Source organism: Henningerozyma blattae, chromosome 2, assembly GCF_000315915.1.
Source record: "Henningerozyma blattae CBS 6284 chromosome 2, complete genome".
NCBI classification, from domain to species: Eukaryota; Fungi; Ascomycota; class Saccharomycetes; order Saccharomycetales; family Saccharomycetaceae; genus Henningerozyma; species Henningerozyma blattae.
The window spans coordinates 2,365,213-2,387,803 of NC_020186.1; the positions used below are offsets into that span (position 1 = coordinate 2,365,213).

A 22,591-nucleotide genomic window follows, 5' to 3' on the forward strand; every position below is an offset into this window, starting at 1 on the left:
TCAAATAAACAAAAGATATAATAAACACAACATTACTTAGTTTGTCTACATAAAAATTACTTTTAATTAAGTTGAAGTACATTACATATATCCTTTGAACAAATATCATACTCAAGGACTGTCCGAGCTGTGGCATTATGTGTCATAAGTCGTGGGTTTGTGTTAACAGCTAATAAAGTATGAATTTAGTCGTAATTGTGGCTTTATACAACAACTAATAACAACTTAATATAATAAATAATCCAACATGCATTAAGCATACGTGGCCTTACTACTAAAAATACCCCAAGTAGTGATATTAAGAAGGTATTAGTCATGTGATAGGGTTCTATTTTTAATATCAGACCATCAATTCGTTGATGGTGATCTGTCCATTTTTTGGAGTATAAATTACCAAGAAAATATACCCAAAAGTTTACAACTGTTCATTGTATATCCTGTATATATTATATATTCCCTTTCGAAAGAAGCAAGGAGATTTTTATAATAATAATATAATAATTATTCAAACAGATTACTTAACTAAGAATTAAACTATGAGCAACAATATTTTGAACAGTTCGACCGCTGGTCATTTTTATATTACAGTTATATTATGACGAAATTAATATTAAATTACCTAATTAAATTAATTTTTAAGAATTTATTTATGTGGTGTATACTTTGCAATATTAATAAAGCGATTAAAAATAATTAGCCGCCCAGTCACGTGACACCCCAAAACTTGTCAAAAATAAAACTGCGCAAGCCCGGAATCGAACCGGGGGCCCAACGATGGCAACGTTGGATTTTACCACTAAACCACTTGCGCCGACTGGACGAGTCCGGAGTCGAACCGAAGACCTCTCCCATGCTAAGGGAGCGCGCTACCAACTACGCCACACGCCCATATTATTCTGATTGTTTGATGTAGACATATGCTAAAAATATAAAGTAATGTTCTCAAGTTTAGGCTTTAAGCAAACGATCACACAATCCGATGACTACGAGTCATACAATCGTGCAGTCGTGCGTTCACGCAATTATATGGCTATGAGTCATAATATTATGCAATTGTGCAATTGCTTGACAAGTTAATAAACTAATATTCAGGATAAATAGTTCTATTTGAAAACGTATAAATAGGGCTACTTATCCATCAAGAATTCATAAGTTTATAGTTCGTTCATATTAATTTTATAGTTATAAGAAAAACAAGTTATTATTTAAGTACAAGTGGTACTCTAGCTTTTAGTGTAAAAGTCCAATAACTCAAGAATAGTTCAGGTTTGTGTAAACCCTAATCCCTTGTAGTATTATTAGTATTGTCCCAAGACGATTACAACATTGAATATTATATAGTGATCTGGCTAGTATTTTACAGATGACTATAACCCTGATTATTCTTATAACTATAACTTACTTATCTTATTCTGTGTAATTCTATATAGATGCCTCATGGGCATTGCTTTATATACAAGCGAGTTTACGCGTCACAACATGTTGACGCGAACGTCTCTGATTTAGTTAGGGCTTGTAAGTTCCTAACCTTTGGCACAGTGTACTGACAGTATCACTATGTAACAAAATGTGTTGTATTCCAACAAGTACTAACACATCAACCAAGACACGTAACTAATGTGCTGAAGTCCAACCTCAGAAACAACGTGTCCACAATATATAGACATGTTGTCCAATTGCCATGATGTTATCATGCCAGTACAATTTGTGTATAAACTCATCTAATTCACATTAATGTCTAACCCTTATCTATAGTTCTATATATTCTGGATATAAAAAAGAACCAAGCTATTTCGATCTACGCTCTATCTATAATACCACAAAATGTCTATCCTTTAAAAATCTACTAAAATAAAATGAGAAGTATTGTTGAAAGTATTGTTAGAAAAGTGAACAAAGAAAAGAAATAAATTAAAAATGATGCTGGAATATGATTATATCATTTTCCATTAGGTGGTAAAATACTTTTTATCACGTCATTATTAACAATGTGTTTTTCTTATAATATCGAAAAACACTATTTAAGAAATATATTCATTTTGATTATATTATTTACTATATATGTCTAAATAAAGTAGTCGTCTTTACATCTTCAACACTGTATAACAATGTCTAACTCTCCTGAATCCCAGTAAATGAGTTGTTCGATATAGGTGTGTGACACAGGCAAACAGCTTAGTACCACTCTTTCGTAGTTGCTAAATAGAGAAGGTGTAGCACTTATGCGAGTTCCGCAGAATGATGGAGTCACGCAACTTAATGCTATATTGGAGTATTATTGTAATATTATGATATTAAATTATCGAAGTTAAATAATGCTATCATTATCTGAAGTAACTATAATGCTATCCGTTTGATATGTTCTCTGTTGGAGACGGCATTTATTAGCATTCTGTATTTCTTGCATTATGATTGTAACCAAGAAGTTAATTCTTGGTCATGTGTCAAATAATATTTTACAGCAGGAGGCACTTTAACTCTTTTAAGTGACTTTTATATGCATAATAGTCTAGAAATGATCTTTTATAGTAGATTGATTTGAAAAACCTTGGAAGGATACATTACATTAGCAGATGTGCTACAGAAGAGTATTAATGACATAATAGTTACACAATAACACCTTTGACTTCAGCTATATAAATATGAAGTTTTATTCCTTCCCAACCATATATTTTAACTTGCCCTCTAAACAAAATCTGTACACCACATACTTTAGGGCTTGTGTAGAGTTTTTAGATACCATTCAGATAAAAATTAATGGCAACGTAGTTCCAATAATGTTTAAGGGGTTCTTAAAAATGGGATCTATGATAAATATTTCAAACAAGCTGAAGATATTAATGAAATATTTGCTACCAATAATACCCAAATCATAGACTTAATTATTCCCCATTTTATAGCATGTTTAGTATGATATCATTAGTAAACAAACATATAAGGTTAAAAGGCATCTAGACTCTGTTATTGGTTATGTTTTTTTTAAATATATGTTTTTCACCAGTACATATTTGCAATATGCATTTATATCATTATACCTTAATGCTATTAGTAGTATTTTTTTTAAGGATAGTTTTATCCTTTTTGGCTTATGGATTATCTATCACTCTTTGTACTTGAGTTGACCGTGGAAAATTTTCTCCCAATTTAATTTATATTGTTTTGCGAAAGATATCTTTATAGATGAAGATATTTCAGATATCTCATAATGTAGGGTAGTTCATCCCAGGAGCATCACTACCTTAATTTAATTGTGAAAATTCGTTTGCAGTTTATACTAATTTAATAATATAAGCTATGTTATATTATATTTCAATTATTTCAATATTTTCAAAGAATTTAGCCATAATTAATATTAATGGCTTAAATAAAGGATTATAATGCAATTTCGTCCAATATCATGTAATTTTTGTTTCTAAAACCCTTTTTCTAAGATAAAGTAATAATACTAAAAGCTAGTATATCATCAAAAATTAGCCATTATTATAATATATTTTAAAAATCATGATAATACGATATTTAAAATTATTCACAAGAAATCTCTTAGATTTTCTTTTTCTTTTTTTTTTTTTTTTTTTTTTTTTTTTTTAGTTATACTTCAAAATTTGTGGTTTCTTATCTCTTATACATGCGCATACAATTTCATAAGATAAATTTGCTTGTTATATATAGTCTCTTTTTATTTATTGTACTTCAATTTAGCCAATAATACTCTGCAACATGCATACATATATAGACATTTTACTTTGAAAAATTAAAAATTTCAGTAAAATATCCGGAGACACTACAACAAGATCCCATTCCAATGAATGATAATACAGCTTTAAATACCATTTTAACCTTCGTAGATAATCAACTGTGCCAATGGAAAAAATCAAAACAGTTTAAGAAAAGCCCCTTATATATATTTATTTCTGGACCACAGGGATCTGGAAAGTCTTACTCTAGCAAAAAGATAGGCGAACACATAACAACTAACTATTCTGATATTTCATCACTAGCCATTTCAATTGATGATTTTTATCTAAAAAGAGAAGATCAAATCCAATTACAAAATAAATATTCTAATAATAAATTATTAGACGGACGTGGATTACCTGGCACGCATGATTTGCCGTTATTATCACAATTTGTGGAATCTACTCTATCATATACAAATAGTTCTTTAAATGTACCCCATTATGATAAATCAAAATATGGTGGTCTAGGAGATAGAGCCCCCACATCAACTCAAAAAAAATTGCCAATCGATGTTATAATTTTTGAAGGTTGGTTTGTTGGGTATGAATCTATTTCTAGAAATATGAAGAAAACATTGGATGAAAACATGATTGACATTAACAAATATCTCTTGCATTATAGCAAATTATTATGGGATAACGACCTAATTTCGTCAATTGGTATAGTCTTTGCGACTAATAAGATACACAATGTTTATAATTGGCGTAAGCAACAAGAACGTGAACTAATTGAACAGACAGGTAATGGTATGACGGATGAACAAGTTGAAAAATTTATTGACCGTTATTGGCCATGCTACGAAGAATATTTTGAAGATTTCATCAAGAGTAAAAAATTGGGTAACATTGCTACATTGACTGTTACTATAAATATCGATAGAAACCTTGAGTATTCAGAAATATCTTTACACAACCAATGAAGGAATATATGAAGTTTTTTTAACACTGAGATAATTACTTTATAATATGATAGGCTTTGGACCTCTTTATGTATTTAATTAAACTTGATATAGTAATATATAATAGTTTAATTACAAAACGACGATATTTTTCTGCCATATGAATCATCTCTAAGGTAATGGCAGCATTTTGCCATCGTAATCTTCAGAGCAGAAAATTGTGTTACAATATTTTTATTATACAAAAGTTGTTTTCTAATGTGAAAACTTTATGGTAAATGCAATTTCTCTATAGCTTAGTTTTGAATTTATTTTGGACATTATAAGCTGTTATCTAAATAGAATGTTTTCTCAAAATAATATCTCAACAAAAGTAAAAATTAATTAAAGAGCTTAAAGGATGAACATTATTAATATTTTTGCACCAAGAAGTATCAATATGAAACTGAATATCAAACTCTCATTTTTGATTCTATTGCATCTCAATAAGAAAAGGAAAAAAAGAAAATTCCGCTTTATATTTTAACAAAGATTACCTCCAGATCAACTTACTAAAACGTTCAAAACAAAATAGATCTTTGAAATATTAGACTGACTTATGACTATCAATCGCTTGCTTTAACACGGCTGGATTTGCACCAATCACTCTATCTACCACTTCCCCCTTCTTATGCAAAGCATAAGTTGGTAGCCCTTCAACTTTACATTTTTTGGCTAATTCTGGAGCCGTATCTACTTGGACACAATAAAAATCTGCAGTGTCTGAATATTTTGTACAATATCTATTCACTATTGGATGCATCAGCTTACAAGGCCCACACCATGAAGCTTCAAATACAATTACGACCAATCGACTTTCTTGTTGTGGATTAATAGCTTTCTCAAAATCATCAGAATTATTGATCTCTTGTAAATATCTCATCATTTAGAAGTATATATTAGAAAGTAGAGTTGGTTGTATTAGTATTTTTTTTTTAAATAATATTTCTGTAAGATAATAAAAGAGACAATGTCTAAAACACCGATAATTCTTTTTATTTTGGAGGTAATTATTGAAAAATGTGGAATAAAAATAACCTATTTAAAGTTTAAAATAATATAGATGATACGAATTTTGGATCTGCAGTCAAATAGTTGAGGTCTTTATAAGATCAAAATAACCCCCCTGCAAGTTAAAACAGGACACCACAGAATTAAGTTTAATATTTTATGAAATTGAACTGAGATTAACTGATGCCCTACTGAATTGGAAATAGACTAATCCTAATAATAATTAAAATAAGAAAAGATACGAGAGGTCGAATGATATTGAAATATAGCCAAAGAAAGGAACGATCAGTACTAACCTCCATTAATTTCTCCAAGAATTAATCAGCATGCTGAGTAACTGCTGTTTGAACTCAATCATAAGTTTAACTTACTACGTAATAATAGCTATGCATATTCACCTTATTGATGGTGTTTATTTATTTATGTACAAAATTAATTAAATTAGTGCAGTAGTGTAACCTATTGGAGTGGACTAAAAATTTATCCACCCAAACAATTCAGTGTACAAATAATTTTCCTGAATGGCTTATTGGGATTTTTGTTTAATAAACTCATTTTAAATTAAAGAGGGCCGATTGACAGATCTGACGATATTTTTTTGGTAACAATGTCATATATTTTATACGAATATCAATACGCATGAGCAAACATACTGTGAAGAATAAAAGGGTGAACAGCCTAATAGATAGCCATATCTTTAAAATATTCACTAAATAGGTTCCAACGATATTTTACTCACCGGAACGGGCAATACATGGAGGGGGATAATATGCTTAGAACCAATTAGGTCTCTCTCCAGGTATAGCTTTCGACCCTAAGATTATTGGGTTAATTAACCAAGAAGGAGTATTGATAATATCAAGAAACTACAAGAATTATTCCTTCCGTTTTCTGACATGAATAGTACAAAATTGAGAACATTGAGAACATTACGAACTAAACATAACACGAGAATTAAAATTGTGAAATAAGTTATTCTACAATAGATATACAGTCAAGATATTTTCCTTTGTAAAACCTGGTCCTTAAAATAAAGGGACTATAAAAAACTGGCCACTATATTTTACCCAATCAATATTGAATGTTCCGATGATATAGTCTTACTTAGGCATGAGAAGATACCACTACGCATTTGTATAGGTCACAGTCAGGTGTGCAAGATGGATCCTTTCGGAAGACACTGTGTCAAGTTTCGGAAAATTCATAGACCTCATCGCTAAGAAAGTTAATCCGTGAAAGTATAACGTAACGGATGCCTTATAGGCTCTTTCTTTTTCTCTTTTTCACTTTATTATTCCACGTGCAGATTTAGTATTGATCATTATTGAATCGTACCAGAACGCAATGAAGTATTGCAAAGAACATGCTTATATTTTGTTACGAAGGTGACTTTATTGGACAATAGAACTCGATTACTTGAGAAGTATTGAAAATACGAGCTAACTGTTAGGGACGCATTTCTTGGCATTTCTTGGTCTATTAATCCGAAGAAAATCTTAGCTTTGCTGTTTTGTAATTCTCGTTCTCTTTTCAATCACCATTTTCTTATATTTTTTGGTGACACTCTTAAAATGCCTTCCAAGATTATTAAGTCGACCAGTAAAAAATAAAGTCTCGGTCAAAACTTTATTGTATAATAAATCTTATTAATAATATCTTAATAATAGTAATTCAGTAGAAAACAAATGAATTTTGGTTACGTAAATAGAATACTAGTATAGAGTCATGTTAAAAGGTTCTGTATTCAAGAGATTTCATCATTTTGCAAGACTCGATCTTCGAATTGGCCATGTAAATAACGTTATCAGACATCCGAGCTCTTCAAAATTATATGTTTTACAAGTTCAAACATCAAATCTTGAACCACTGGTGAATAAACAAATATGCTCGGGTTTACAAGAACATATTCCCATTGAAAATTTACAAAACCAATTTGTAGTTGTATTAGAAAATATTAAAAAATGTAAATTAAGGGGTGAGGTTAGTGAAGCTATGCTACTGTGTGGAGTACAGCAATCTTCAACAGATGTAAACAACAATAATACCAACTCATCAGTTACTAGCAAAGTTGTTCTATGTAAACCATTGAAAACTAATCCTGATTTAATAGGCCAAAGGATTTTATTAAAAAGTGGAATCACTTGTTCCCCACCACTTTCAAAACTTGAAAATAAGGAATTAGTGAAGAGACTAAAGTCCAAAGAATGGGATGATATTTCTTCCAGATTAAAAGTTAGTAGTAATGGAGATGTAGTTTATATTCAATCAGAAAAAGAAATACAAGAAGCAAATTCAAATAACATTGAAGATTCATTAGTTGTTTGGAGTAATGAACTAAATGAATATATTCCTATAAAAGTTCAAGGCTTACCAGAAGGAAGTTCAGTTTGTTAAGGCATTCCATATACAAGGGAATATTGTACATAAAGAAATAGAATTTTAAACAAAAATGAAGAAACGTACTATCAGAGTAAAATAAATATCACAAGCTGCAGTAGTATCTTAAGAATATAAAATAATTAATAAATAAATAAATTATAAATAAATAAAGTGTGAAGTAAATAAATATAATAAATAAAATAAATAGTATTACTAGTCAAATGAATTTCTTTTTACAGGGGGCATTTATTGAATGGAAGCGAAAAAAACAATATAAATATTAATTCTGGTACCGTTCAATAGCGTTCTGTGTTAAAATAAATTAGAAGACAATTAGAAACTAATCAATTTTAGTTGGCCAATTTGTCTTTTCTAATTTTGTTCAAGGCAGAACCGTTTTTGAACCATTCAATTTGTTCTTCGTTGAATGTATGAGTTAACTCAGTGGTCCAAGAGTCACCATTCTTTGGAGTAACTCTCATTGTGACACACTTGCCTGGGGCAAATTCAGATAAACCAATAATATCGATCTTATCATCCGGGTTAATCTTGTCGTAATCAGCTGGGTCCTTGAAGTTCAAGGCCAATAAACCTTGTTTCTTCAAGTTAGTTTCATGAATACGGGCAAATGATTTAGTGATGATGGCAAACCCACCTAAGAATCTTGGTTCTAAAGCGGCATGTTCACGGGAAGAACCTTCACCGAAGTTTTCACCACCAATAACAACCCATTTAATACCTTGATCTCTGTAATCTCTGGCAGTGTCTGGAACACCCTTGTATTCACCAGTGTAAACGTTCTTAACATTGTTAGCCTTCTTATTTTCAGCATTAATAGCACCAATCATATAATTGTTAGAGATATTTTCTAAATGACCTCTGTATTTTAACCATGGACCAGCCATTGAAATATGATCAGTTGTAGTCTTACCCAATGATTTAATTAAAATTGGCATGTCTAAAGAATCTTTACCATCCCAAGCTTTGAATGGTTTCAATAATTGTAAACGGTCAGAAGTTGGAGAGACCTTAACTTCAACATTGGAACGATCTTCTGGTGGGGCTTGGTAAGTACTAGCACCCTTATCATAACCTCTAGTTGGTAAACCTTCACCAACTGGTTCCTTTAGCATGAACTCATTGCCATCCTTGTCCTTTAACTTATCAGTTAATGGGTTAAATCTTAAGTCACCAGCAATGGCAAAAGCTGTGACGATTTCTGGAGAGGCAACAAATGAGTGAGTTTCTGGGTTACCATCATTTCTTGAAGTGAAGTTTCTGTTGAAAGAAGAGACAATGGTGTTCTTGTCACCTTTCTTAATATCTCTACGATCCCATTGACCAATACATGGACCACAAGCGTTAGCCAAAACGATACCACCAAATTCTTTAAAAGTACCTAATTGACCATCACGGTCAATGGTAGCTCTAATTTGTTCAGAACCTGGTGTGACTGTGTAGATAGTCTTAGCTTTCAAACCATGAGAAGCGGCATCTTTAACGATAGAAGCAGCACGAGACATATCTTCATAAGAAGAGTTGGTACAAGAACCAATTAAACTGACTCTAACATCTAATGGCCAGTTGTTTTGAACTGCAACATCCTTTAACTTAGAGATTGGAGTAGCCAAATCTGGAGTAAATGGACCATTGACGTAAGGTTCCAAGGTATTCAAGTCTAATTCAATCAATTCATCATATTCTGCACCTTCATCAGCAGATAAGAAATCTTTTTGATATAATTTGGCAAAGTCAGCAATTTGTGAACGACCGGTAGCATTCAAATATTCGACCATTGATTTATTGAATGGGAAAACAGAGGTAGTAGCACCAATTTCAGCACCCATATTACAAATGGTACCCATACCAGTGGCAGAGAAAGTGTCAACACCTTCACCAAAATATTCTACAATCTTACCAGTACCACCTTTAACAGTAGTAATACCAGCTAATTTCAAGATAATATCCTTTGGAGAAGTCCATCCACTCATCTTACCAGTCAATTTAACACCCAAAATCTTTGGTGCTTTCAATTCCCATGGTAAATCGGACATAACATCAACAGCATCTGCACCACCAACACCAATAGCTAATTGACCTAAACCACCAGCATTTGGAGTGTGCGAATCAGTACCAATTAATAAGGCACCTGGGAAGGCATAATTTTCTAAGATAATTTGATGGATAATACCAGAACCTGGACCCCAGAACCCCATATTGTATTTGGAGGTAGCAGTCTTTAAGAAATCGTAAACTTCCTTATTTAAATCGACAGCTCTCTTTAAATCCTTTTCACCACCAACTTGAGCTTGGATTAAATGATCACAATGAATAGTAGTTGGTCTTGCAACTTCAGGTAAACCTGCAGACATAAATTGTAAAATAGCCATTTGAGCAGTAGCATCTTGACAAGCAACACGGTCTGGTCTCAACTTCAAATATGAAACACCTCTTTCAATAGCTTGACCATGTGGGTCGTCCAAATGACCATATAAGATCTTTTCAGCATAAGTCAATGGTCTACCTAGTCTCTTTCTAACAATGTCGACGTTTTCAACATTTTGTTTATAATTAATAAAAGAATGACTTTCAACTAAATTTTGGTTAACTTTAGAGTCTTTTGTCAAGGTAGCTAGACCTCTCTTTAATGGTTTTGTTAAGACAGTACGAGCACTTAGCATTGTTAATTGAAGTTATAGCTTGGTATTGGATCTTTTTTTTTTGGATGTAAAATATTAGAATCTTATTAGAAGGTGAATTTGGAATATAAATAGATATAATAGTCTTCGAATTGAATAATATTGAGCTAATATATCGGATATGTGTAATGCAAAATGAATCCTTCAGGATTAGATCAAATTACAAATCTAGTGACTATCAAAGACGTAAGAATCTGCTTACTTGGTCAAAATAATATGCAAATTTCAATACTTGAATTTCTTTCTAGCTTCAGCAACGAAAATACTAATCCAAATAAGTTAATATATAAATAAGTATAGGTATATAATGTCTTCTAGATCAATGACAAAATAACAATTAAAATTTATTTACAAATAATTGTGTTAAACCAATCTAATATTGATTCGTATCCCTTGACTGTTAAAATCGCCATCCCTTATATACCTGCATATCCCGTATATCCGAATGGGCATCCGGGCCCTTAGTTTTGAAGAGCGTGACCGCAATAGCTAGCGCCGTGACCGAGCTCGGCCTGGATCGGCAGCGTCGCAAATTGGGCATCGCGTCACAAAAGGGTATGCCAGTAATGTTGGATAACGTTAATTACTAAGTACTTCATTAGAATTATATTAGAATTGAGTCCATTTAATATGGAATACCATTGGTAAGCCTTTGGAATTCGTCATAACCTTTGGTGAAGAAACTCTCAAAACTCTTTCTAATCAAATTCTTCATGTATAGTGCTGCTTCATGCTCTGTCTTCTGAGGTTGGAAACGAGTACGTAGATTTTTCATAGTTTTATTACCTTTAAAACACGGTAAACCACTGCCTAACATTGGTTCAACACATTCTAGGATGGCTTCCATGTGTGGTCTTGCTGCCAGATAAGCCTTGATACATAGTTCTTCGAAATCACGATATGCACTTGTAGTTGGTGACCCACCCATAACACGAACCATTTCTTTGGTCAATTTAAATGGGACAGCTTCAAATTTAACACCACCAGGAACAATATCGAAGATAAAACCAAAATCGATATGTAAACAATGACCTTGATCATCATACATGATATTACCATTATGCCTATCTTTAAATTGTAAAAGATATGATATTACACTATATCCTGCTAATGATTTAACAAAATTGTTTCTTGCATTTTGATATTCAATTGTATTTTCATTACCAAACTTGGTAACAAAATATTCAAATAATCCATTAACTGCTTCACGACCTAGCATATCACGAGATATTGAATTTGGTAGCACATCAATAATACCACAACCTGGTAATGTTGCTGTCACTCTATAAGGAAACACGTAAACATCAAGACCAATAGATGACCATATAGTTCTAAACATAGAGATTAATTGTAAGGCTAAAACATCTTGTCTACAATCGTCACCAACTTTGAAAATAGCACTTTGCCATTTTTCAACAGTTTGTTTTTCACCTGTATTAGAATCAATTTCTTCCTTTCTAATTTTAAAAGTAGCCATAAATGGTGCTTTAGCATGTGATTGCAATGGTTTACCACTTTTACGATCAATATCGACTAATACACCATCTGGGTTAGAAGGTAAATAAACACCTTCTTCAACTTTAATTTTAGCCATTTCTTCATCGATTTTTATCTTCTTCTCAGCCTTACTTTTCTTAATATAAGGTTTTAATTTACCTGAGATACCAGTAACTTCATCGAAAAACCCAAATTCTTTTTCATAAAATTCTTTCTGATATCCACTAAATCTAGATACCATTCTTTCACGGACACGGTCTAACGTAGGCTTGATTTCATCCTCTTCTAACGCTTCATCACCCTTGTAACAATTAGCCAACATATTCCAGATAATTTGATGTGAAAACAACATATCAATACTAGCAGTATCTAAAATCAACTTTTCCACGTATCCCGTTGCATCGTAACGTAAACATTGTACAATCTGGGGAACATAGAAGAATGTTACATTAACATTGTGCGATTCTAATGATAATACGGCATATTGAAGAATACAATTATTTTTATTCCACTTAGGTAAAAACAAGTTAATAGACTTTAGTGGAGAAACAGGACTCCAATATAATATATTATGGATATCATTAGAATTAATTGTGCTATTCATCCCGGATAAAAACAATGGAAGAGTATCCGAAACTTTGATACATGCTAATGGCTTACTAGAAACTTTTTGAATAACATCATTTGTGAATTTTTCACCGCCACTTCTGGTTAAAATATTTGCCGCTAATTGTGGATGCTTCTTGAAGGCAGTGTCCACTAGCTCTGATGTAAAACCTGCACTATTGTCATTTTCCATTTCACTTAGAAAGTTTAGCCAAGTCTTGATATGATTTATATCATTATTCAAAAATGCAAGCAATAATTTAAATTCCGAACCACAGTTGTGCATGAGGATATTAGATAATCTATTTAAAGCAGCATATAGTTCAGAGGCTACCGATAAATCAGTTTTAACTTTCATATCATTTGAACCAAAGGGCCAAGAAACTGGTTGAATATACCACGATAATGCACCATTTGTAATACTATGACTTAACTTGGTAACATACTTTGTCTTCTCTCTATTATTAACTGCAAGAACCAGGGCAGCAAAATTCAATAGTTCATTTCTTATTAGTCTAGCAAAAGGATGTAACGATGCATTTTCTAAGTTATCAGTCGCTTGAGTAATCCATGTGGTAAACAATTTCAATAAGGCTTCACTTTGGTATAATGTACCTTGAAAATGTGAAATAAAAAATTTAATGATATATCGATGAGGTTGAAGAGAACGCATCGCAATTCGCGAGTCTCTATTTATTGCAATTTTATTATATGGTTTATATTCCATCATTTGAAATTCTTCAGGTAGTAAATTGTGCTTACCAGAGAATAAACCTAATCCGTCATCTATTGATCTCATCCAATAATAACCAACTTCTACAAGTAGAATATGTGCAATATCTGGCCTCTCCTTAATAATCGTCAACCAGACATTAATAGCTGTTTTGATAGCCTCTGGTGTAAATATTTTGAAGGGTAATTTTACAAGATTGTGGATTAAGGAACCAGCTAAATTTTTACCCAGTATTACTAAAGCTGCCGACAAATCTAAGAACTCATTAATGTTTTTGTTTGAAATGCTGTCACCTTCAGCAATTAAATTATTAATTAAGTCAACATACTTATTAATTTCTACTAGCATTTCTTCCTCTGATGAAACCATTGCCTTAGTAACCAGGTATTTCGATCGCCAAGAATGTTGATAAATAAATTCAGCAATCGTGTTTGGCTTTTCTGAAGTTGAATAATTTAATTTTGAAAGTTCTTTATCCACAGATGTAATCGAACCTGCCATTTCTATAGCAAATGAAACACCAAATTCTACAGATGTAAAATGATCATATGTCTCCATATTTGAAATGTAAGACTGTAGCAAAATTTTGATATCTTGGTTTGATTTATTTAACACTAAATTAACCCATTCCTTAGCTGCTTTATTTAGCCTTGATAAAGTACCTTGTCTCCACGACACAGTATCTGGAAGAAGTATTTTTTTCTGAGAGTGTTTCAGCTCAAATTCATAACGAGGTTCAAATCTATTTGTTTCACAATCCATTACACTATCAAATAGTGCTGTCATTAAATCAAGTAAAGTAAATAATGAGTCGTGGTGGCATAATGACGAAGGTAGATTTCTAATATAAACATCACATGAATTAAATGCAACATTTTGAAGATATGAGTCTCTATGAGCTAAACTTAAAAGCATTTCATTTAATTGATTAACTACACTTTGTGAATTGTAAATTCTTGATGTACCTGCTTGTACAAATTTAGTATATTTACGGATAACGTAAAAATTTATATGTTCTAAACTCTTTTCTAAAGAACTTGAAACAACAGATGGGTCTGAAAAATATGAGACAACTTGCGAGCACTCCCCAGCTTCAGCACGAAGTTTTTCAAGTAGAACAGTAGCAGCCAAAAACATCACTTTCGTGTCAGATGTAGTTCTAGGCTGGACAGATTTTACATTCATAAATTCCGAGATAGCTTGCTTCTGTTCTTTAATATTAGCACTAGAAGAACCACGACGCAGAATGCCGTTCATTTCTAAAGACATTTCCTTATTATTTGCTGGGAAATCTGAGGCTAATGGAGGCGTGTTATGAGATATCGTTAATAAATTTGAGTAGTGCTTTTTCACCAGATCTGATCCATGATGGAAACCATGAATTGCCATATTGAACCAAATATTTCTAAACATATTGGTAGTAGTTTCATCAGTACTCAAGTCAAACCGTGGAGAGCCCGGTTTTGGTAATAATGCAGCCAATGGTGCTAAATAATGACCTATTTCTTCTGCAACAATTGATATTTCTGAATGAGATCTATGATGTTCCAATTTATCAACTTCACCACAAGCTATAATAGATTCTAAAAGATCATGCAATTGCATGTAATAAGGTTTACTTCTGTACTTTTTCAAATAAAGTGATGTGGATATTTTAATTCTTGCATCAGTAATATCTTTAATCAAGTCCTTCTTTCCCTCTTTAGAATATCTCAAATAGACCGTTCTATAGAATTTTAACAAGATCGTAAACTCATTTGGTGAAGTATATCTTGAAATTTTGGTCAGAGCAGATATAATGATTTTATCTAAAGCTTTTGAAATTGTGGTAACTTTCTGGGTTAGGATTGCAATGGTTAATGCTGTTATTGATGGATCATTATAATTTGCCGCAATAATCGTCGTAGCAGTGACACAGTTTTCGAATATCAAAGTGCTATTTATATGTGACCGCGGATTAGAAACAACAGCAGAACCAGATGCATTAGTCTGTAACTCTAATTGCGAAAATGATCTAGGAAGAGCAGTGTCGTTCATTATATGAGTTTCAGGGAATGAATCAGAAGTTACAGTCCGTTCTCTAGGTCTTAGAGAAACAGTTGGCATTGTTAACTGACGTCTCTTTAACATTGAAAGATGAGTAGCAGCACTATTACCAGTCAAAAGATTATTAATTGAATAAATAGTATTCACAATGGAGTCTTCATTTAAAGGTAACAGACCTTTTGTAAAATATTGAGATATTTCTTCAACCGTCGAAGTAGATATATGAGGCAAGGCCACTAGTAACGGGAATAGACGCAACAGCGGTAATGAAACATCTTCCGTAAAATAGTTCAACAATGAAGCTACTGCTACAATATTTTTTACCAAACAAGGTGGTGTAACAGCAACCATGATATATTTATTCAGAAAGTCTGTTACAACCTCCACAAATTGAGCAAATAATTCATCTCCAGGGGCTTGAATTAATGGGATTACACTTAAAATTTCCAAAAAATACGTTTTAGCTTCAAAAAGAAATGCAATTTTAGTTTCATTTGAAACATCTGCTGCATCAACAACAGGGAACATATTTAGTGTAAACTTACATAGTTCAATCAGTTGGTCTCTTTTTCCAACAATTATGTTCTGAAATATTTCAGGTTTAGAACGAGCGACATCAGCAATAGATGATTGTTGAGAAGTTTGGGTTGATTCTGCGGCATTTAGTTCTCTAGCTTGATCCTCTTTATACATTTCTACAATACTGTCCAATAAATATTCTACAAATTTACCTTGCTTATTTTTAATACGTGTATCTTTAGAAGTCTTTTTATTGGCAATTGTATCAGACACAATTGCAGTACATACAGAGAGGTTAAATTGACCTAAAATTTTTAAAAATAAAGCCAGGGATAATTCATTATTTGTAGCATAATATTGAACAATATAATCATTTGTTAAAGATTGAGAAAAGGTCAAAACATTTTCTAGTTGTTCAATAAATTCTGTTGAATTAAAAATATACGATAATTGACTCCAAACATGTGTGTTAAGTTCAATAGAGGTATTATTATGAATAAATGAATTCATAAAACCTAATAGTGAAAATATGGCTGATGCATCTTGGGAAAACAATTGTAATACTAGTGAAATATACTTATCAAATAATGTGTTGCAATGCTCGGCTAATGAAGGGAATTTTGTACATAGTGTGATTATCAAGCTAGTTAATGTAAAGGTAAATAATTCGTGTGGGTTTCTTAAATCCTGAGATTTAAATTTTGTCATCAAAACATCACTAAAAACTTGTCTGGGAGACTCCAAAAAATACGTTTCAATCACATCATGAAGCAACTTTTGAGCCTGATCAAAGTCTGTAGGCTTAGAACGACCTAAAGCAACAAATATCTCCCATTCGTTGACAGTCAAAGGAATAGAATATACTTGTGATTTATCTTTTGCATAAGATATTGGTAATGAGTGAGCAATTGCTTCAAAGGCTTTATATCTATCTTCTTTTTGTTTTGAAAGTTCAGTTTCCTGGCCATTAACTGAGAATTGGGTTAGTTTACTCAATGCTCGTGCTCTTAGAGAAGATGTAATTGTACTTCTTCTGTTAAATCTCATTGCTAAAAATAAAAAATACTAACAACTTATAATTAATTTGATATTTAGCAACTGAGCATTAACACTCTATCAAAACTATTCATAAGAAACAGGCAGTCTTTCTTTTCTATTCACGACATTTTTTTTACAGCTCCAGTATTTATTATTTACCGCGAGATGAAATTTCATACAAAACTTCGTAATGGTCCGGTGTTCGAAAATAAGATAAAAAAAATACCCTAAATTTACCTCATCGCTCAACCTCTATTAACTTATACCAAATCAATAAGAAAACAGAAAATAAATGCCTACTTCATATATATGAATAAACTATTTAAAATTTACAATTTTATTTTAATATAAATAATAAGTTGCCCCTAAATATTTTTAGCATCTTTAATTTCTTTATTAAGAAGGTTTGTTACTTGGACTAGATTTTTATATGTAAATTAATCACTATGTAAAAAAAGCAAACAAAAAAACAACAATTGACACTTTTTTTTTTAAATATTCTCGAAAATGTAAGAAGTTGTTTTCCTTTTATAATAAAATAGTTAATATTTGTCTTAGTTTTGTGGAACCGTGCTAATCTTTAAGGTAAATATCTTTCGCAATTTTCAAATGACACAAAATAAGCGCTTATGCCAGTAAAGTAGAATAAAGTAAAAGATAAACAATAATATCATCTGGAGCTATTTGTTTTTTTTTTTAGAAACACAAAATATTTTATTTAAATTATAAAATATCGTAATTCATTAGTTGGAGAAAATTTTCTCTAGTCCTAAAAAAAAAGTTGAAATTACTACTATTATATAATATTGGATTCAGGAATTCTTATTAACATTTAATTAAAACAAAGCCTTCTTTATATGCTTATTTTAAATACAGAAATGAGATTCCTAAAATTTAATTTTCTCTATTTATTCCTTTTATCTCTTTTGTACAATAAGTTATTTGCATTGGAAGAGAATGATGAATTGGTAGAAGCTACTGATTTCAAGGTTGCAAATGGGAAAGCACGTACACCTTTTCCAGATTGGCTAAAACGCATTACGGGGCTATACCAATGGCCTGGCTTGGATCCTCCTTATATTCCATTAGATTTTATTGACCTTTCAAAAATTCCTGATTTTGGACCATACTCCCTAGGATTTTGTGCAAATGTTCCAAGAGAAGCGTGCTCTTTTGATTGCCATGGGTGTATGGGACATGATGAAATTTTTACCTGCAGAAAATTATCCCAAACATTTGATGATGGACCAACACCGGCAACTTTAAGATTACTAGATAGTTTGGATCATGAAACTACCTTTTTCAATCTAGGTGTCAATATCGTGGAACATCCCGATATTTATCATAGAATACAAGATGATGGCCATTTGATTGGATCTCATACATGGTCACATCGTTATTTACCTGCTTTATCGAATAAAGAAATTATCGCACAAATTGAATGGGGTATTTGGGCAATGAATGCCACAGGACACCATATTCCAAAATGGTGGAGACCACCTTACGGAGGAATTGACAATAGAGTTCGTCATATTACAAGGTTATTTGGGTTACAAGCCGTAGTTTGGAATCATGATACTTTAGATTGGAAATTTGCTTCTGGTGATCCCTCTGTTTCTTTGGAAGAAATTTTGGGTAGAGTTCATGACTGGAATAGAGATAAAACAGGATTAATTCTAGAGCATGATTCTAAAGAAACTACTGTAGATATTGCTCTAAGGGTAAAAGATATAATCGGAGAAGATCAGTTAACTGTAGCAGAATGTGCAGGTGGTAATGATTATATCCGAGAATATGACTAGATAAGTAGATCATTTATTTAAAATAATTTTTGTTATTTCATAGAATTGTACTAATTACTCATTACTAACATATCTATTTTATCAAATAAATACCGATAACAATATAAATACTTCATTATTAAATTCTATTAAAAGTGTATACAAAATAATAATACAGATATAAAAGGTATTATAAAATCCATTATCTTAACGCCATTAACAGCCTTTTTTCATCATTACGGTCTAGATGTAGTAACATTGAGATTACTGGAAGAAGTTGACCCCTTTGGTCTTTATGTTCGAAGAATCCTAATAGAACATTCTTTATATACGCAATCTTTTCATTCATTTCTGCTTGACTTTCCGTTGACATAGATGGCCTGGATTGTCCCATAATAAACCCATTTCCATCAGAGTCTCCCTTTGAAGAATCATGAAGTGTAGATGTAACCGAATTAGACCTACTGGATCTACTTGAGGCAAATCCCCTTTGATCACGTAAAGTGCTTAATTGATTTGAAACGGTCCTATAAGATTTTGTAATACGTTCTAGTTTCTTGTTTGTATCATTATTCGCCTTCATCAAATTCTCTATATTTTCTTGCAAATCACGAACTTTGGTATCAGCTTTAGAGAGTGCTTCTTTTAAGCTAGAATTTGATTTCTCTAATTCATCAGTATCTTCTCCATTTACAGTACTTTTTTTACGAATACTTTCATTTACCGATTTCAAATTTTCTATTTCTGCGTTTAGTCGTTGCTCACTTAATGTTAAAGCGTGAATAGATGTCTGTAATTTACTATTTTTAGCTTGCGCTTCTTGCAGTTCTCTAGACATTTTACCAGATGAAAGTTCAAATTCCGATTTCAATCTTTTGTTTTCATCAGTAAAATAGTCAATTTTATCATGCAGCTCTCTTAATTTCTGAGAATCACCATTATGAGAATCCGATATTAGTTGACGCATAGTGGTTGCTTCTCGTGTTTTTTCTTGAATAATATTTGAATAATCATTTAATTCATCCTCAAGGGACATGACCCTTTTATTAGATTCTTTTAACTTAACATTTAGCTCCTCACACTGTCTTTGAATGGATTCAACTTGCTCATTGGAGTTGCTTTTCAAATTTTGTGCATGATCAAATTTTTCTTGTAGGATCTTAATTCTTTCCGATAAAATTCCATTTTCCTTGATATAATTTTCTGATGAAGTTATATTTTTTTTTGAATTTTCTTTTAAATCTCTGTTTTCCTTTTGTAAAGCACTCATACGTAGTTTATACTGCTCAGATTCTTTTTTCACCAGATCAATTGCTTGCTTATTTGAAGCACTTTTCTCATTATAATCTTTTACCTGCTTTTCTAAATATGCAATAGTTTTTTCTTTTTGGGTAATCGATGTTTTCAAATAAGTCTCTGATTTTACTAATAAATCATAATCCTTTAATTTAGTATCTAATTCAACTTTCTCTTTTTGAAATTGAGAAATGTGCTCTTCCATCTGAGAAATTTTCTTGTCTAGAATTTTACGCTGTCTTTCAGTTAAAGCAGCATTTGAAAGTAATTTATCCTTTTCGTTTTTCATATTATCAAAATCTTTCTTTAAGTCTGCAATTTTAGTTTCATAAGTTTGGATAACTGCTGAATTTTTTTCACGTAAATCATCCAATTCACGTTTTAACGATTCTGCTTCCTTAGCATTTAAGCTTCCGGCATCCTTAATTTGATCTTTTGCTTCTACCAATTCATTACCTACTGTACGTAACATATCTCTTAGATTTTCTATTTCTTCATTTTTAGATTTTAGAGCAGCTTTTAATTCACCTAAGTCAGCTAATACCTTATTTTTTTCAGCTTCAAGGTCATCAATTTTATCTTCTTGTTCCTTATTAGTGGAGCGTAATAATTGCAATTCATCATCTAATTCTGAGGTATGCTTGATATCAGATATAGATTTTTCATGATTTATTTTAAATTCATTATATTCTTCAATTAATTTTTGATTTGAAAGTTTTAGTTTTTCAAAATTTTCAGTAATTTCTTTCAAATTGGAATTATCATTATGAGATTTTTTTAACTCATCAAAATCTTTTGTGATTTTTTCTAACTGTAATGCTAATTGATCAGATTTTTCATGCTCCTCTTTCAGTACCTCATATTCCTTTAATAATGCATTGTATTTTTCTTGGGAATCTGAAGATTTGACAGGTGCCTGAGTAGTAGATGGTTGAGATATATTGTTACCTTTCTTATTTTTCTTCTTATTTTTCTTTTTACTACTTATAGTTTGAGAAGTAGAAGGTAAAGTGGTAGATACTTGATCTTCAGTATTAGATTGCCCAGCTGAAGACTGTATTTCTTTCTTTATATCTTCTTCCAAACTTGAAATGAGTTTTGACTTTTCATGAACGCTTTCTTCCAGATCTTTAATTTTATTTTCATGTTTTTCTACTACTTGTTCCAAGGTTAAGATTTTAGATTGCTTTTCTTCGTTTTCATTTTTCAATTTGTTATTATCTGATTCCAGATTTTGAATAGAGTCTAGATGAGATTTACACTGCTTGCTGATATCCTCTAACTTAGAATTAATGACGGTAATCATTTCAACCTTTTCATCTAGTTCAGACTTGCCATTTTTAATCTCTTCCTCTTTAGATGAGATTAATTTTTCATGATTCTGCAGTTCTACTTTTTGATTTGAAATTTCTTTTGATAATTCAGATATTTCATCGCATAATTTCTTATTTTGGAGTTCTAATTCTTGAGTTTTTTGCTTATCCTCAAGTATATGATTATCATTTGTCGCAGGTGCTGATTGTATTTCCAATTCCAGAGATTTTATTTTTACTTCATAAGACTTTTTCAATTCTTTATTTTTTTCATCTGATGACGTAACTTTATCTTCTAATTCTTTAATTTTCTCAAGCAAATCTTCTATTTGCTTAGCAGAATCATTTTCAGATGTAGCCTTTTCTTCGGCAGTATCAATTTCAGACGTGGTTGATCCAATTGAATTTTTCATTCTTTTCTCATTTTCTGAATTTAAACTAGTTAGTCTTTTAATCTCTTCGTTATACATTGATGTTTTTGCATCTAAATTTTGAAAAAACGAAGTTAAAGATTCAGCATCATCTAGACTGGAAATAGGCGTATTCTCAGTAATGATTTTTTCCATTTGAATAAATTTCTCACTTTTCATTTTTTCATTCTTGTAAGCAGATAAAAGTAATGGGTATTTCTGTTCATATTTTTCAAACTTCCGTAATTTATCTTGAACTTCTTTTGGTAGGCCACTGTTATCATCTGGGACTGGCTCTCCCGGTGAACTTATATCATCAGCTAAACCTTTACTTAGCTCATCTGTTAGATTTTTGCTAAATTGGCTGATTTGCTTGAACATATTAATATGAGGTTTTTGTAATGTCTCCCTTCTTAAATTATCCTTTTTATTATGGGGAGTCGGTTAATCTTATTATTACGTCTAAATAAACAACAATAATGGGAAAATATATTTAAAACTAATACTAAAATATTAACACAGAATATAATGGATTGAACAATAATATTTCTCTATACACTGTTATTGTTGTGAATTTTACAATCTTCA

The 22,591-nt window shown here is 31.5% G+C and overlaps 6 protein-coding genes and 2 non-coding genes across 8 annotated transcripts; 3 read left to right on the forward strand and 5 right to left on the reverse strand.

Annotated features, from left to right (window-relative positions):
• Positions 1-740: 740 nt before the first annotated feature.
• Positions 741-811, reverse strand: TBLA0Btrna21G. The gene has a single exon. It is a non-coding gene; the product is annotated as a tRNA-Gly (tRNA).
• A 4-nt stretch (positions 812-815) lies between these two features.
• On the reverse strand, positions 816-888 carry TBLA0Btrna20A. The gene has a single exon. It is a non-coding gene; the product is annotated as a tRNA-Ala (tRNA).
• A 2,914-nt stretch (positions 889-3,802) lies between these two features.
• TDA10 (putative ATP-dependent kinase) lies at positions 3,803-4,657 on the forward strand (the record flags this gene model as incomplete). The annotated part of the gene is made up of 1 exon (XM_004179281.1): positions 3,803-4,657. The coding sequence occupies one exon, from the start codon at positions 3,803-3,805 to the stop codon at positions 4,655-4,657; it is 855 nt and encodes a 284-aa protein (XP_004179329.1).
• A 2,754-nt stretch (positions 4,658-7,411) lies between these two features.
• Positions 7,412-8,080, forward strand: TBLA0B09930 (uncharacterized protein; the record flags this gene model as incomplete). Its single annotated transcript, XM_004179282.1, has 1 exon — positions 7,412-8,080. The coding sequence occupies one exon, from the start codon at positions 7,412-7,414 to the stop codon at positions 8,078-8,080; it is 669 nt and encodes a 222-aa protein (XP_004179330.1).
• A 335-nt stretch (positions 8,081-8,415) lies between these two features.
• Positions 8,416-10,746, reverse strand: ACO1 (aconitate hydratase ACO1; the record flags this gene model as incomplete). Its single annotated transcript, XM_004179283.1, has 1 exon — positions 8,416-10,746. One exon carries the CDS (start codon positions 10,744-10,746, stop codon positions 8,416-8,418), a length of 2,331 nt encoding a protein of 776 aa, XP_004179331.1.
• Positions 10,747-11,389: 643 nt separating this feature from the next.
• STT4 (1-phosphatidylinositol 4-kinase STT4) lies at positions 11,390-17,212 on the reverse strand (the record flags this gene model as incomplete). The annotated part of the gene is made up of 1 exon (XM_004179284.1): positions 11,390-17,212. The coding sequence occupies one exon, from the start codon at positions 17,210-17,212 to the stop codon at positions 11,390-11,392; it is 5,823 nt and encodes a 1,940-aa protein (XP_004179332.1).
• An 869-nt stretch (positions 17,213-18,081) lies between these two features.
• Positions 18,082-19,005, forward strand: CDA2 (chitin deacetylase CDA2; the record flags this gene model as incomplete). The annotated part of the gene is made up of 1 exon (XM_004179285.1): positions 18,082-19,005. One exon carries the CDS (start codon positions 18,082-18,084, stop codon positions 19,003-19,005), a length of 924 nt encoding a protein of 307 aa, XP_004179333.1.
• A 181-nt stretch (positions 19,006-19,186) lies between these two features.
• On the reverse strand, positions 19,187-22,384 carry IMH1 (Imh1p; the record flags this gene model as incomplete). Its single annotated transcript, XM_004179286.1, has 1 exon — positions 19,187-22,384. The coding sequence occupies one exon, from the start codon at positions 22,382-22,384 to the stop codon at positions 19,187-19,189; it is 3,198 nt and encodes a 1,065-aa protein (XP_004179334.1).
• Between the last annotated feature and the right edge of the window lie 207 nt (positions 22,385-22,591).